The 16,514-nt window shown below is 43.1% G+C and overlaps 1 protein-coding gene across 3 annotated transcripts in view; it reads right to left on the reverse strand.

Moving 5' to 3' along the window:
- Nucleotides 1-16,514, reverse strand: part of LOXHD1 (lipoxygenase homology PLAT domains 1) — a 202,399-nt gene that overhangs the window by 16,179 nt on the left and 169,706 nt on the right. For all 3 annotated transcript variants that reach the window (XM_027118421.1, XM_027118422.1, XM_027118420.1), the window contains 2 exons: nt 15,431-15,605; nt 13,676-13,861 (listed from right to left, as the gene is read on the reverse strand). In XM_027118421.1, coding sequence (XP_026974222.1) covers nt 13,676-13,861; nt 15,431-15,605 — 361 coding nt within the window. The remainder of the gene's footprint in view (nt 1-13,675; nt 13,862-15,430; nt 15,606-16,514) is intronic.

Genomic DNA, 16,514 nt, shown 5'->3' on the forward strand with positions numbered 1-16,514 from the left:
GTGTGTGTGTGTGTGTGTGTGTGTGTGTGTGTGTGTGTGTGTGTGTGAATATGAATGAGGTGATTCCCTGTCCAGGCCTTACCCAAATCAACTACAACAGGATCTCTGGAGTGTGACCCAGGCATCAACAGTCAGCTTCCCAGGTGATTCCAATGTGTAGCCAAGGCTGAGAACTTGAGCCTGCATGGCAATTACCTGGAGGACTTTGTTAAAACAGATAACTGGGCCCCACCCCCAGAGATTCTGATTCAGTTAGGTTTGTAGTGGGGTCCTGGGGTCCAAGAATTTCTTTCTCTAACCAGTTCTCGGGTGTTCCTGGTTCTGCTGGTCCCAGAGCCACACCTTGGCTTAATGTATCAGAGTCATCTCTTCTCCAGGATGATGGTCTTTCTATGATATCATGGCAACAATGATCAATGGGAATCAATGAGAATTTTGTGTTAGTGTGTGCATAAGTGTGTGTGAGTGTTAGTGGAGGGGGATGACATTAACCGGAGAGGTGGGTCATCATGAGATCACTTCTGTTGCTGGAATGCACTCTTCACCCTGCTGTACGTCCTGGGCAGGTTTCACTCCTGAATTACACTTCCTGAGCTCCAGGCAGGGTGGTGACAGAGGAAAACAGTGAGCTCATGGGAAGGGTGGATTCTGGGCTGGCTTTGACTTTATTCACAGGCAATTCAGTGCCGCAGTGTGTGGTTGAAGACAACCAGAGGAGGAGCCTACCTGGCCCGGGTTGCCCTGGTGCTTCTTGGCAGGTTGCTCCCTTCCCTCCTCATCCCCCTTTCCTCTCTCCTCTGAAAGCATGGCATTGTCTCACCCCATCTCCAGTTCTCTTTCCAAGTTTGATTCTGCAAAGAAACTTCTTCCATGGTAAATAGCAGGCTAACCCCAACCATTCTGAGATAAAGAAGCTTCATTCTCAGCCTCATGCTCACTGCTTATTTAGTTGCCTTGTTTTGGAAATGTTGAATGTGATTAACAGGGATCCTACTACAACTTTCTAGACTAATAACCTATCAAACATGGGAACAGGCAGCCCTGGGCAGGCTGATGCCATGTGGCTGGGTTCTGCTGGTGAAGGCACCAGAGAAGTTGACAGACCAACAGTTATAGCATGGCTAGTTGTGTGGCCAGCACTACCTGGATGGTCTCCACCATAGACCAATAGGGAACCATCTGAATCGCACCATTAGAGAATCCATTTCTTTACAAAGTCTCCTCTTTTAGAGTCCTACTTTATTTTTTTACACAAATATAGCAAACACCCCACACTGCCTGACATCTTACCTTTTCACTTACAATCTATATCAGCACATAAATATCTGCCCATCATTTTTCACAGTTGCATGGTATTCCATTGTATGCACACAAAAGAAATTTTCTACCTTGTTCTTATTGATGGATAATTAGTTGCTAACCAGACTTTTACTTCTATATGCAATGGTATAATTACTATCCTTCTACATGCATCATAGTGATCTTTTAAAATCATGAATCGGATTTTGTGACTTCTCCATGGAAAACCCTTCAATGGCTTCCCAGCACTCTCAGAATAAAATACAAACAGCTCACTAGCAACTCTAAGAGTCGACATGACTTTGTCCCTTTCCATTCTGATTTCATTTCATACTACTTGCAATTTTACTTACTATATTCACTTACACTGGCCTTTTAGTACCTTAATATATGAAATCCAGTCTTGCCTTGGAAACTTTGCACATACTTTTTGGTCTGCCTGGAAAAATATACCCCAGGCTCTGAATGCCCATAGTGTTTCATCACTGAGGCGTCAGATCAAATGTCCTGTCTTTGGGAAGACCTTTCCTAACCACACTATTTGCAGAGGTTTCCTCATCCTCAATTACTTGCCATCACATCAACATATACCCATTTCACAATCTGAAATAATTTTGTTTTTATTTCCTTGCACATTTTCTATATATTGTCTGTCTTTTACTAGGTTGTAAGCCCCATGAAAGCAGGGGTCTTGCCTGATATATCCACCACTATATTTTAGTGCCTAGAGCAATGCTTATAGCACATTATTCAACAAATGTTTATTGAATGCGTGAGTGTGCACTATTAGTGAATAGGGAAGAACGAGGAAGAAGGAAACTGGTGGTAACATTCTGTGAGTGGAGGGGGAAAATAATTCAAAGCCCCACCAGGGAGCAGAGGCCTGCCCTAGTAGAATTGATTGTTTTATCCCAAATGTCCTAAGGTTTACTATAAGAAAAAAGCTTAAAAACTGAATGAGCATGGGCTCCCAATCTTTCCAGCCAAGAGAGGGCAGATTCTGAGTGGGAGACAGACTGACTGCTACATGCTTCCTGGATTTCATCATGCCATCTACTACCTGCGATTCCTCAGTGGCCTTCCATACCTGATGGGAAAAAAGGGCCCAATTCTGTGTTTTCATATGTAGGGCTTTCTTCACCCTGTCTCCATACACTTCATTCCTTACCTCAATAAGGAAGACCCCCCTAATGCAAATCCTCCACCCTACTTAGATAGATTTATTCAGCACCACTTTAGCATTTCCTTCCTCTTCATTAAGGCTCCAAGCTATTTCCCTGCCCTAAATTCCCACCTATCCTCTGGACAACTTAGGCCCCACCTCTTCCATGAAACCCTCCAAACTCCCCAGTCCCATAGCATTCATCATCTGTCCATTCCCTTGGCTATGAACACAGATGGCTTGGGAAATCTTTTCTATTGAGGTCATGAACATGAACTAACTCTTTTATGGTGATTTTATGTTGTATGTCTGACTTCTCCAGTTAGATTTTAAGGTGTGGGAACCATGTCTTATGACTTCTTGATTGCATCACAGGGATATTGACTTAATGCTCAATAAACATAGAATTGATAAATTCTATTTACTTTCTATAGTGAACTCTCAGGTTTTTTTTTTTTTTTTTGGTCAAGCTAAGGTCCATGTGGGTAAACAAAATTTCTTAAACAAGATAAATAGATGATTTGAAATGAGTTATGGAACCATCACAGTCCTAGCTATTAAAGAATACAAGAATCTAGCTATTATTCTTCAACAAACACTTTCACATGTACATCATCCAAACTAGGATGCCCAGAATGACACACATGGATTTGGCAAATCTGGACTGCATTCTCAGCATACCCACCATACTGAATGTATTATCATATCTCCATGCCTCAGTTTCCTTACTTGAGCAATGTGACTGGGTTAAAATACGTGATTTCTGTGGTCCTTTATATTTCTATGAATTTATATTATTCAAAAGAAAATATATAAATTCATTCTGTGATTTCATCAGAGTTTTCAGAGGAAGCAAGCAAGAAGAACAAGATGAATTAGAAAATAAACACTCTGTTATAATTTGTTCAGTGTTGTAAAAGCTATCTGGGTGATTGGAATTAAGGAGAAGAATTAATCATTTATCTTGATTTTCATTTATGAACTATATTTCATGGTAATCAAATAGCCTGAGGGACAATTTTTTACAGAAGAATTCTAGCTAATAAGTGGATAAGAAATAACAATTAGAAAATCATTTGTAACCCTAACTGATCGTCACTGGGAGAAGCCATTAGATGAAGAGTGATGGGGGGAAATTTACAATGGAGGAATCAAGTAGACAGCCCCTGGATCCACCATTAGATGTGAGCATCAGTGAGACTGAGACAGCTGTGATGTAATATGAAGGACACAGGTCCCATTTTAAAGTAGCCTTGATACCACCTATAAGGCATTCTTGCCAAAGAATGTTGAACCTGAAGCTAATCAAGCCTTTAGAGCTGACCTCCAGATTGTAGGAAATATGGGGAATAAGGAAGCAATGATACCAAGAAGAAGCAAACAGGCAGGTCTGGAGTGTGGAAATTTTATAGATCATTGGGCCCAGTTCCTTCAACAGTCAATGGCATGAAAAAATAAAGGGATTAGGTATGGCTCTTCATTAAAGGAGGCTAAAGAAGCATAACAACTAAATATGCTGTGTGGACCTTGTTTGCATCCTGATTCACATAAAACCAAAAGTACGAAGACATTTTTTATGTTATTAAGGAAATTTGCATATGGAGTGGAAATTGGATGACATAAATAAATCATTGTTAAGTGTGATAATGGCATTGAGAAAATATCTACTTTTAAAAGAGAAGCATACTAAATATGTTTGGGCGAAATGACATGAGGTTTAGGATTTGATTTTATATCTTTCAGCAAACAAAAAGAAGCCAAAAAAGAAAAAAAAGGGTAAAGCAGGTATGACAAATCATGTGTTGAATCCATGTGATGGGTATGTGGAAGTTCATTATACATATATAGCTGTCTTGACTTATATTAATATTTAAACTTTCATCTCTGGAAGATAAAGTTACTATAAAGAAAAAGTTAGGCACAGAACCTTGTTCCTCTCCTGACCCTAGTATCCCAACCACTTGGGCTCAATGAAGACACAAAAATCTTTCTTTCCCTGCCGATGATAGGATCCTGCTTTCAGATCCGAAGTCTGGTTGGAAAGGAGAAGGCCATTTCTCTGCTTACAAAGGGAAGAGATTAACATCAATGACTTGGGATTTCTTTAGGTTCAAGAGCCATGATGGGGCCAAAGGCAATCAGTCTTGGGCTATCCAAGGGAGGCATCAAGTTCTTTGAAGAGCCAAAATAGTAGCAAAAACAATCGTTAGTATGGCTTAGAGCTGTCCAAGGTGCTGAACTGCCTCCCTTTTCTTTCAAGGTTTTGACAGTGGTGAGACAAATTTGAATGCAGAGTTTTTGCATAGAAGAAAAATGCAGTTTTTTTCCTTGAGAAAACTGAGAAAGTCTAGATATGTGCATAGTGTCTAAGGAGTGGGGACAGCCATTATTAGAGGACCTAGTGATGACCCTGAGGTTCATGGCCAGTACTCAGTTTTTGAAAGTACTAAGACACAAGGAAAAATTCTGATTTGGGAGAAATGTGCGTTCCCTGTTGTGGAGGCATAAAAAGACAGGAATGATCAGAGGGACTGAAACAGAGGTATAAATAAATTCTATATTAAGTTCCTACTATATTACAGGCAGTGTGATAGGCATTAGGGAAAGAGCAATGAATATGACAATGGTACTCATGGAGCTGATAAGTAAGGGAGACAGAGGCTAAGCATGTAGTTACAAATATAATGACTATTCTGGGGGACGATTTAAGTAAGGTAAGGCAATAGGAAGAACTTACAGTGAGGAGGTTAGTACATAAGAGAGTTTGTTAATCATACACAGGGAGATGTAATCATGGCAGGGTGCATGTTTGGAGTTAGGTCACAAGGCAGAAGTCTCAGGGGCTGGAATTCAATGTCAAGCACATAGTAGAAACAGAAGCTAGTCTGATGCCTTTTAGTTCTAGATTCTTCCACTTTTTCCTGCTTAGAAGAATAGTTGGTTTCTGAGCCCCAGTTACCACTGAACTGCCTGCAGGGCTATGGAGACCCTAGCTGCAAAAGTTAAGAGCAATGTTTGTCAAGCAGATCCCAACTTGACACCACCTTGAGAATTATAGCTCTGGACAACCTCACTGTACTTTAAGCTGCTGCAGTTAACCTTGCTGACTTCAGGCTCTCTGATGGGACTTCACTCTGATATGGTGCATTTTATCTTGGCCCAATGGCTTGAATATTTTTCTATTCAGCAGCAAATCCTGAGGCAGATATTTTGCTGCAGAGAGGTGATTGAATTGGAGCCCTCAGGAAGTCTACACTATTCCCTGGAAGGGCCTCTTCCTTACTGTATTCAATTCTTAGGGCTGCTGTAACAAATTACCACAAACTTGGTGGCTTAAAAAAAAAAGAAACTTATTCTCTCACCACCATGGAGGCTACAAGCCTGAAAACAAGGTGTCAGTGGGGACATGATCCTTCTGAAGACTCCAAGAAAGAATCCTCCTGGCCTCTTCCTACCTCTGGGTAGCTCCTGGCAATCCCTGGCATTCAATGTCTTTGAGCTGTGTTCTCTATTTCCGGTCTCTGCCTCTATCTTCACGTGGATTTCTCCATATGTCTCTTTGTGTCCTCTCATCTTCTTATAGGAAGAGAAGTCATTGGATTTAGGAACCACCCTAAATCCAGGATGATTTCATCTCAAAATCCTTAACTAATAAAGGCCCTATTTGCAATTAAGGTCACTTTCTGAGGTTCTAGATGGCCAAGAATTCAGGGGGAACATTTGACCCACTAAATCTGCCTTTGGAGAATTACAAATGCTTTGAAGGAGTGTCTGATAGAATGTGCTACATCTGGAGCTTCTCAAACACAGAGAGGAGAAAGATATTTCCCTGGGAGTCCAGAAAAGGATGGCATTTGGAGTCATCCATTTAGGCTTAAGAAGCTGCTACAAGCTGATGTTTGACATGAATTTAGTTATTTGTTCACATAATTATTAAATAGCTACTAAGTGCAAGGCACTGAGAATTCAAAGTTGAATCAAACAAGTTAGAGACCTACTGTTTAGAGATTCAAAATCTGCCAGTCGTAATTGGCAAGGCAATTACAATTCAGCACAGTAAGCGCTATGAATAGAGTTATAAACAGAACAGTTCGGGAGCATCGAGTAAGGAGCATCTAATTTCATTTCACGTAAAAAGTGGTAGTTAATCTGGAGTTTGAAGGATGCATTAGAATTTATCAGGGGAAGAGAACTTCAGGTGAAAACTCATCTCTTAGGTATCTATTTATGAATAACTGTTAGCTTGGCCAAAGATGTAAGTTATTTCGTGCCACGTAAAATTTAAACAAGGGCTGGCCTCGAAGTTCAGAGAGCTAGGAAAGAGAAGAGAGTGAAGAAAAGAGAAAACCTTTTTAATGGAAGTTCATCTTAGAGATTTCTCATTGTTGCAAATTCATGTGTACCATGCCATTCACTGGATGGACTGGAACAGTCAGGAATAAAAAGGCAATTCCACTTTATAAAAAGGACAAGAAAACAGAGAGGGTGAGAAAGGTGAGAAAGTTTCCCTGACAATTTGTGTGTGTGTGGGGGGAGGAGTACTTAAGAGGCAGTGATGAACATTTTTGTCTTATAAACATGAATCCATAAATGACAGAAGGCTCTTTATCTTCCCCTCCTTTTCCCTTGTTACAGTGATTTAAATGTTTGGCTGCATAAAAAAATTTCTCATCAAGGGATTCTGGGAATTTGCTAGGGAGAAATAAACATTTTCAATAGTTTAAATTGCTTTGCTATTTGAAAACAAATGTGTTTTCATATTTCCTTTATTAAATTTATGCCCAGGAAACTATGGCATCATGAACCAACACACCACTTCTTGGGATTTCATGACCAGTGAACGATCCTCAACATTACATAGTTCCTCAGACAGGGTCCATCTCCCCAGACACATTCCCCTTTGGAAGTAAAAAAATGTTAAGGCAATCCATTTTCCTCTTTTCTTCCTCCTTCTCCTCTTCCTTCCCTTCTATTATCTAACCTCAGGTTAGAATTCTCAGGAATCTGCTCTCAGCCACTTTTGTTTTTCTCAAGCTGCACTTCCTCCACAAATGCTCTTATCACTCTCATGGCTTCAGTAATGTCTCTGTACTAACAACTCTTAGATCAGTATCTCCCAGCTAGTTTTCCTCCTGAGCTCCAGACCCCACTGTTACTAGCTATCACCTCTTAGATGTCTTCCAGACCGTTAAATTCAACATACCAAGATGAAGAAACTCCTCAAGCATCCTCACCATTCTTGCTCAAGTCTCCTTCTTAGCCAGACCTTTAATAAGCTTTCTGCCTTAAATATTTCTCAAATCTTTCTACATTTTCTCCATTCCCCACTGCTACCATCATTGTGCAAAGCATCATTATCTCCCATCATCTCTTAGCCAGTCTTTTGAAGTTTGTTTTCTTTTCCATTTAACCTATCCCCCACAGATACTATGGTAATCTTCCCCATGTGACTACTGTTCTGAGATCATTTGATGGCTTCTCAGGACAATTAGGATAAAGACCCAATCCTTGACATGGCTTATAATAACTTGCACAGCCTGATTCCAGTCTACTTTCTGGCTCCCAACCCCGTTCCCTATTTTGTAGTCATTCTGAACTCTTCTTTCATTTCTGGAACATATCAATATTTTTTATATTTCAGGACTTTTATGTTTTCTATTCATTCTGCCTCAAACATGCTTCATTTTTGGTAAACACCACACCTAACCAAATGTCTATTCCTATCAATACTTCAGGTCTTAGCTTAAATATCACCTTTTCAAAGATAGATCCAGTTGAACCTTATTATTTGTGTATTATGCATATTTACAAATTAACCTACTTGCTAAAATTTATTTGTAACCCTAAAATCAATACTCACAGTGTTTTCACAGTTATTCATGGACATGTGCAGAGTGGTAAAAAAAAATTTGAGCTGTCTGATGCACATGTTGCCAGCTGAGGTTAAACAAGACGGTGCTCTGCCTCCTTGTTTTAGCTCTCACACTATGAATAAGTGTCCTTTGTTTGGTCTATTTAGTACTATGGCTTTTTATTTTTACATTTTTATGCTTTTTGTTGGTAATTTTGCTGTTTTAAATGTCCCCCAAGCATAGTGCTAGAGAGCTGTCTAGTGTTTCTAAGTGCAACAAGGCTGTGATGTGCCTTACAAAGAAAATAGATTTGTCACTTAATGTTCCTTTAGGCATGAGTTATAGTCTTGATGACCATGAGTTCACTGTTAATAAATCAAGAACTCCTAGAGAAATGGAAATAAAAACAAAAATAACAAATGGGACCTAATGAAACTTAAAAGCTTTTGCACAGCAAAGGAAACCATAAACAAGACCAAAAGACAACCCTCAGAATGGGAGAAAATATTTGCAAATGAATCAACAAACAAAGGATTAATCTCCAAAATTTACAAGCAGCTCATGCAGCTCAATAACAAAAAAACAAACAACCCAATCCAAAAATGGGCAGAAGACCTAAATAGACATTTCTCCAAAGAAGATGTACAGATGTCTAACAAACACATGAAAGGATGCTCAGCATCACTAATCATTAGAGAAATGCAAATCAAAACTTCAGTGAGGTATCACCTCACACCAGTCAGAATGGCCATCATCAAAAAATCTACAAACAGTAAATGCTGGAGAGGGTGTGGAGAAAAGGGAACCCTCTTGCACTGTTGGTGGGAATGTGAATTGATACAGCCACTATGGAGAGCAGTATGGAGGTTCCTTAAAAAACTACAAATAGAACTACCATACGATGCATCAATCCCACTACTGGGCATATACCTTGAGAAAACCATAATTCAAAAAAAGTCATGTACCAAAATGTTCATCGCAGCTCTATTTACAATAGCCAGGACATGGAAGCAACCTAAGTGTCCATCAACAGAAGAATGGATAAAGAAGATGTGACACATATATACAATGGAATATTACTCAGCCATAAAAAGAAACGAAATTGAGATATTTGTAGTGAGGTGGATAGACCTAGAGTCTATCATACAGAGTGAAGTAAGTCAGAAGGAGAAAAACAAATACCGTATGCTAACACATATATATGGAATCTAAGAAAAAAAAATGTCATGAAGAACCTAGGGGTAAGACGGGAATAAAGACACAGACCTACTAGAGCATGGACTTGAAGATATGGGGAGGGGGAAGGGTAAGCTGTGACAAAGTGAGAGAGTGGCATGGACTACCAAACGTAAAATAGATAGCTAGTGGGAAGCAGCCACATAGCACAGGGAGATCAGCTAGGTGGTTTGTGACCACCTAGAGGGGTGGGATAGGGAGGGTGGGAGGGAGGGAGATGCAACAGGGAAGAGATATGGGAACATATGTATATGTATAACTGATTCACTTTGTTATAAAGCAGAAACTAACACACCATTGTAAAGCAATTATACTCCAATAAAGATGTTAAAAAATTAATCCAGAATATATATTAGATGAGGTATCTTTAAACAGGAACACACATAAAACAAAGTTATGTATTGACTGGTTGATGAAAATGCTGTGACCAGAGGCCTGCAGGAACCTAACCTTGTATTTTCCCTAGGAGCAGTGGTTCAGTGTTTGCAGCAACTTTAGAGTGCAAAACTATTGTGGATAATGAGAATTGGTTATATTTGATTTATTGACTGAAATCAATATAAAAACTTGTTAGGACTTGTTAGGAATCATTAGGACTACAGTAGTAGAGGAACTGAAAGGCTCATGTTGTCTGGGAAGAGGACATGTCAGGTAGGAGGAGAAAAACAAGAAAGGGGGAAACATAGGCATCACTACAGGCAAACATTATCTCTGACTCCTGGAATGTTACTGCTTTACTCTCTGGAACATTTTTCTCAAATATGTGTGCCTTTGCTTTCCTAGGTAGTTTGGAAGGAGGGATACCACACGGAGCAGGAATGCCTAAGAGGACTCTGGAAAGTCTGTGATGAGAAACAGATGGGGATGGAAGGAGAAGGCTGACTTTGAAGGTGTGGTAGCAACAGGAGAAGTCATCCAAGGAAAAAAGAACCAGTAGGGTTTCAGATATTTAGTCAGGTGGAGTTAGATAAGATGGAGTTGAAGACAGCAGCCTTTGAAGACAGGAAACAGAGATGAACTTTGATCTTGGATCAGCAATTATCTGTCTTTTATTGCTGTGAATTGAGGATGAGACGTATGGTAAGTTGAACCATTTTGGCAAGCTGAGGGAAGTCTATAACAGTCCAGTCTGAAAATAGTCAGCCTCAAAAGTGGGAACCCTAGAAACAGGTGGCAGAGTCCAGAATTGAGAGACGCCAGAGAGAAGTCAGTACCCTGGACAGCTACACAGCTCCAAAGGCTATAGCGTGTTTACCCAGAACTGTGGTATTTAACACGGGCATCCTCAGTCTTTCTGGTCATCCCCTCCACCCTCACAACCCTGTGAGTGAAACCTTCATATTAAAAATGGCCCTGACACTGTCTTCCCTTCTTGGAAAAGGGATGGAGGTCATCATGGTCTACATGAAGTTCTACCCTGCCCAGTTCTCTGACCTGACCAGGAGGTGATCAGGGAGCCCCTTGACCTCTGATCCCATCATGTGGTTGAACCCTAAGGGGATTGTTCAGACTGGCTGGGAATAATATTTCTTCCTTCTCAAGGTTCTAGTCCCTTTGCTTCTCTGTTGCTTCTGAGATAGGGGCTGTGGAAGAACAGAATTAAAGGCCCTGGTATTTCTCAGCTCTGTCCTGGGAGTAGGGGAGGGGGTGAAGTCTCAACTAAGCTAAGATTTAGTGAGTCTCCACTGTGCCACAGGCACCTTTGTAGGCAGTTATGAAAATAAATATGAATGAGCCATGGCCCCTGATCTCAAGAGTAATGCCTTGCCAGGGTGTGTTGGCAGTCCAGAGATAAAATGTACTTCTTTCTGATTAGGACAGGGGCACACTTCCCAGGAATATACCTCCTAAACTATGGTTTGCCTCTGGCATGGACACTGCAACAGGAAACTGTATGCATGGATATTAGGGTAGACAAACCCCATCCCCACCCACCCTCATCAATCTGGTCTCACAAAACACTCTAATTAGGCTTGTGGTGACACACACATTGGGGCTCAGCGCTTTTACTGAGCCCCTGGCATCTTGCTTAAACACTGAAGTGATTGTCTTGACTAAGTGATCCATCTGTGGCATGGCGTGGGCAGCGGCTCATCTTGATCTTATGAACTGTCTGGGGCAGGAGATGATCTTAGTAATTTGGCTCTTGTTGTTAAGCCAGACTTTCGACCACCGGCCAACCTTCTACTAGTTCTAAAACAATCATAATGGATGATGAGAGAGTGAGAAAGAATTCAGGGATCTTTGTTTTGTTTCCTTATTGGGAAAGAGTAGAGATTTATTAGGGATATTTTGAGAATATTTTGCAAGTATGTTTCTTTCCATAGACGTATAATGACACTGAATGAACAGGAGAGGAATAAGCATCCTCTTCCACTTTTCTGGAGAAGTCATTCTCTCCCTGTACCCTGACAATAAATATGTATGGGGGAGAAGGGAGGTAGAAGAAGCTGTCCTCATCTCCTCCTCTTCTTTTTTGACCTGTTAGCACAGTGGCTGGTGAGGGTGCAGAATGGAACTGGGAGGATGGGCTGGTATCCCAGAACAGGCATCAGAAGACCTGAATTTGAGTTTTGGCTGTGTCTCTTTCTTGCTGTGCGATTCTGAGTAAGTTGTTCAAACTTCACAGGGCCTCAATATTTCTTGGTTGTAGAAAAGAGAGATAATTCAGTGCTTTTGTTGCAGGAATTCACAAGATTGTTGTAAGGGTCAAATGTTTGTATCTTTCATATTTAACAGAGCACTAGGACCATAGTGAATGCTGTAAATGTTCGCTCAATGAATGACTGAATGCGTACACTGAGATTTGAAAACTGAGGGCTGTGCAAATCTTCATTAGATTATTGCTCTGAAGACTGAGTACTTTCTCTGTGCTTAATAAGAGCTTATCCCATGTTATTGAAAAAATTTTACTGTTTAACCCATGTTAAAGCTGCCAAGTTGGGCTTCATCAGATACCATGACAGACGTATTGGTCCTCTGTCAGGATTTGGAAGAAGTAAGGACAAATACAACACTCAGGACGCCTCTGGGCCACTCATGGGGGAAACTCAGGAAAGACTGGAGAAGGATTTGAGCGAATAGCTTTGTTGAGGCCAGTTTCAATGGAAGACAAGAGGATGAGTTAGAACACACAAATTAAGAAAGTAATGTGTCTCAAGGAGGTGAAATTTAGTATTTAACAACTCTTTTCTAATTATATAATGTGTAACATAAAGACCCAAAGCCAGAAAAAAGTGTTCAGGGTGGCCTGAAGACAACAAAAGGATAATGAAAAAATTCAGCACAATTACAGATATGATAAAGTATTCCTTAGGTATTTTGAAGTTAAAAATAAATGTCTTGCTTGGCTTATAGTCTATCCCATCATTCATATTTATAAGTGAATTTGACTAATTTTAGACTAGCTATTATAAATAAACAAACATAATCCTTTATAGAATATCCATGGGAAGAGAATTTGGTGATGTAGCCCTTCTTTTCTTAATTTTTATATCTGAACTAAGTAGAATTAATGCCCCAACATAACAGAAAATTAAGAGCTACTCAACACCCCGAAGGGCAGGGGGGAACAGGAGGAACTAAAATTTGCCCAGAAACATTGGCTGTTCTAACTGATGGAACGGTCAGAATGGTGGCAATCGGGCCTCCCTGGTGGCGCAGTGGTTAAGAATCCGCCTGCCAGTGCAGGGGAAACAGGTTCAAGCCCTGGTCCGGGAAGATCCCACATGCCGCGGAGCAACTAAGCCCGTACGCCACAACTACTAAGCCTGCGCTCTAGAGCCCACGAGCCACAACTACTGAGCCCACGTGGCACAACTACTGAAGCCCGTGTGCCTAGAGCCTGTGCTCTGCAACAACAAAAGCCACCGCAATGAGAAGCCTGCACACTCCAATGAAGAGTAGCCCCTATTCGCCGCAACTAGAGAAAGCCTGCGCTCAGCAACAAAGACCCAACGCAGCCAAAAATAAATAAATTAAAAAAAAAATGGTGGCAATCAACTGCTTTCGGTTCCCTGTCACCCTGGGGTAGAAGGATCCACGTGCTGCCAGGGAGATGGGGTGGGGCTCAGGTGGAGAGCTGAGGCCTGCCCTCCCTCCCACCCTGACCTTGAGCCTGAGCTACCTTTGTTGTCGTGCCAGACCCTCAGCTTGCAGAGGTGGCCCAGGCTCAGCATGTCAGAAAAGTTGAACGTGTCGGTGCTGTTCCGCTCGAACTTGTTCCAGTTGGCAGACTGCTTCAGGGCCAGGGTTCCGCTGTCCCCATTCTCCCCAAAGATGATGATGAACACATTGGCATCGGTGCCCGCTCCTGGGGTGCACAAGACAAGGGCTCTGGGTGCTGGACTTTGTGAATCATAGCTCTCTTGTTCTGGCCTCACTCTCGGGATCCTGGGAGGAGCCAGGGGGGCACATGGGCAAGTTCAGAGTCATCGAGGCCAGGGGTGAGGTCGGAAAGGGCTGGTCAGTGTCATAGGGCTCCCAGGTCTACAACTCTATCCTTCATCTCACCTCTGTGGCTTGTAAATGCTGTTGGGTTAACTGGGATCCTGGTTACCAAGTATGAATGGTTTGGTACAAGAACTCACCTAGTTTGGGGGAAATACACCCATACTTAAACATGTGCCGTGTAGACTGGCTTTACAGTTTAGAAATAAACTCCCTCCTGTAAAATGTGAAAGTTCCTTGTTCCCAAATCTGCCTCTGGTTGACATTCTACACTAGAGCTTCACATCATTTGCTTAAGCCAAATAGAGGTATTGACCCCAGCTGAAAAGAAAAGGCTTCTGGGAGAGGTCACTCCTTGAAGATTTTCAGATACACACCCTGTGGTTAAAAATGTAGTTATTGTTTTCTGAGAGCACATCATGAAGGGATGAGGGACTCGAAAACTGTGAACACTTGGAACTTTAAGCGAAGAGAGTGAAGGCTTCACTCTGAGGAGGAAAGGAAGAAGGGAGGTGCCAAAAAAAACTTTGCCAGCTGTCCTGACCCATCATGTATGCCGGAGATGCTGCATTTCTTTGGCTGAATGCTTCTCTGTTGAAATGTAAGCTACCAGGGCCAACAAGGGGCTCTCTCACTCGCCATTTATAAGTAGTGTGAGCGAGTTTGCCAGATTCCTTGCACCAGCTGCTGGGGAACAGGCTTGGTATAGGGGAGGGGAGGCAGGAGGCATTGCTTTCCTCTCAGCTGCTGGCCTTTGAGCACGCTTGTACTTTTGCTTGGAAGGCCCCTCCTCTGCTGTCCCCGCTGCCTCACCGGCTTCTGTTTGTCTTTCTGGGCCAGACTTTGGCACCACCTCTGGGAAGCAGTTCCATGACCCTTGCCTCTGATCTCAGGCTGGGTAAGGTGCCCTCCTCTGGGTTCCCAGCACCTGTGCCAACTTCTGTCACAGCCTCACTGTCTTTGCTGCCCTCGAATGTCAGTCACACACGGGCTCAGGGACTTATCCCATCCTAAGACCCCAGGCCAAAGCTGGCACACAGCAGATGGCGGCCAAGCACAGGGATGTGGGAAGGAACCCAGGGGCATCCAAGATGCATGGCACCTGGGTGAGGGGTGTCAGGAGGCAGCAGGAGGACAGAGGGCCTCTGAGCTAATCTCCTGCACCGTTTTCAGAAGTGCTGACCATACGGCCTGGTAACGTTCTCCCTCACTTCCCTGAGGCAGGAAGGACAGGGCCGAGTCAGTCACTGGGAGGAATACTCTGTTCAGGCAGAAGGTGGCACACTGTGGAAAGGAGCTGGCCTGACGAGCTTTTGGAAGGCCATCCAGAGAAAAATGTCTTGACCGGAGCCCAGGACCTGAGCCAGAATGTAAGGAGGGGCAGGGTTAGTGGCAGGTGGGTATAGGAGAAGGGAGGGACCCACTGACTCACCCCGGATGTCACTGGTCTTCACTGAGACGGTATAGGAAGTCCACTCCATCATCTCCTCCCCGTCGATGACGGCACACATCTCACACACCAGGGTCTTCTTGCCCTTCCGCTGGGACAGCCAGTCTCCGTAGTAGAACATGGTCAGGTCTCCAGTGTTCATGTTCTTCAGGAGGATCTGGGGGAGAGAGGCCAGCATGGGAAGACCTCCCTCACCTCTGCCAGCTGCCCACCCGCTATGCAGCCCCCCTCATCTGGACCCCCGGGACCCATGATCCCAGGCCTGAGACAAGTTCTTCTGATTTAGACTCAAGGCATGAGGAAAGGGTCCTCTCCAGGAAAAGACCCTGCCCCGCGGGCCTGGCACAGGGTCTGAAGCCCCTGCCATGACTACCCTCACTTGGGGAGTTGGAAATGGGCAATTCGTCTAAATATATTTCCGAGAGGTGCCCATCACTGTGCATGAGAAATGTTTGCTGAATGAATGACAGAAAAACAGACCAACCAAACCACTGTCAGCCATAGACCCCGGAACTGTGTACCCAAGCTCGCCAGATTGTCCTTGGTGGGAGCACCCTACTGTTGGCTCAAGAAAAATCTGCTAAAGGCTGGACAGGGGAGCAGAGCCTGAGGGGACTTGGGACAGATGGCCTTTGGTGGATGAGTGATGAGAGGATGACTCACAGGGGAGCATTGGCCCAGGATGGAAGAAGAGGCAGCCAGCTAACCGTGATCACAGGGGCACCGGAAGCCTCCTTGCTGTCTGCCTAATGTTCCCACCATTGGAGCCTTGCCGCCCCAGCTCCTGCTCCCCTCTCACCCCTCCCAACTCGCTTCCTCCAGGAAGCCCACACCCTGTCTCTGTCCACACCGCACTGACAGGGCAGGCTGTATTCCCTGGCAGCTGATTCAGTTTTGACTGGACTCAGATAAATAAAACTAGGTTCTCTGATTAATTCACACCGAAGGGCGTATTGATTATCTGGGCCAGGTCCGCATAACAACCCTTTAAGGTGACATTTGCACTTTAACAAGGCCCACTGACAGCCCAAAGGAGCAGGAAGAACGGGTGGGCAGTGGGTGGAAG

This window comes from Aethalodelphis obliquidens, unplaced genomic scaffold (assembly GCF_003676395.1).
Source record: "Aethalodelphis obliquidens isolate GAN/ISIS:26980383/991018 unplaced genomic scaffold, ASM367639v1 scaffold19, whole genome shotgun sequence".
NCBI classification, from domain to species: domain Eukaryota; kingdom Metazoa; phylum Chordata; class Mammalia; order Artiodactyla; family Delphinidae; genus Aethalodelphis; species Aethalodelphis obliquidens.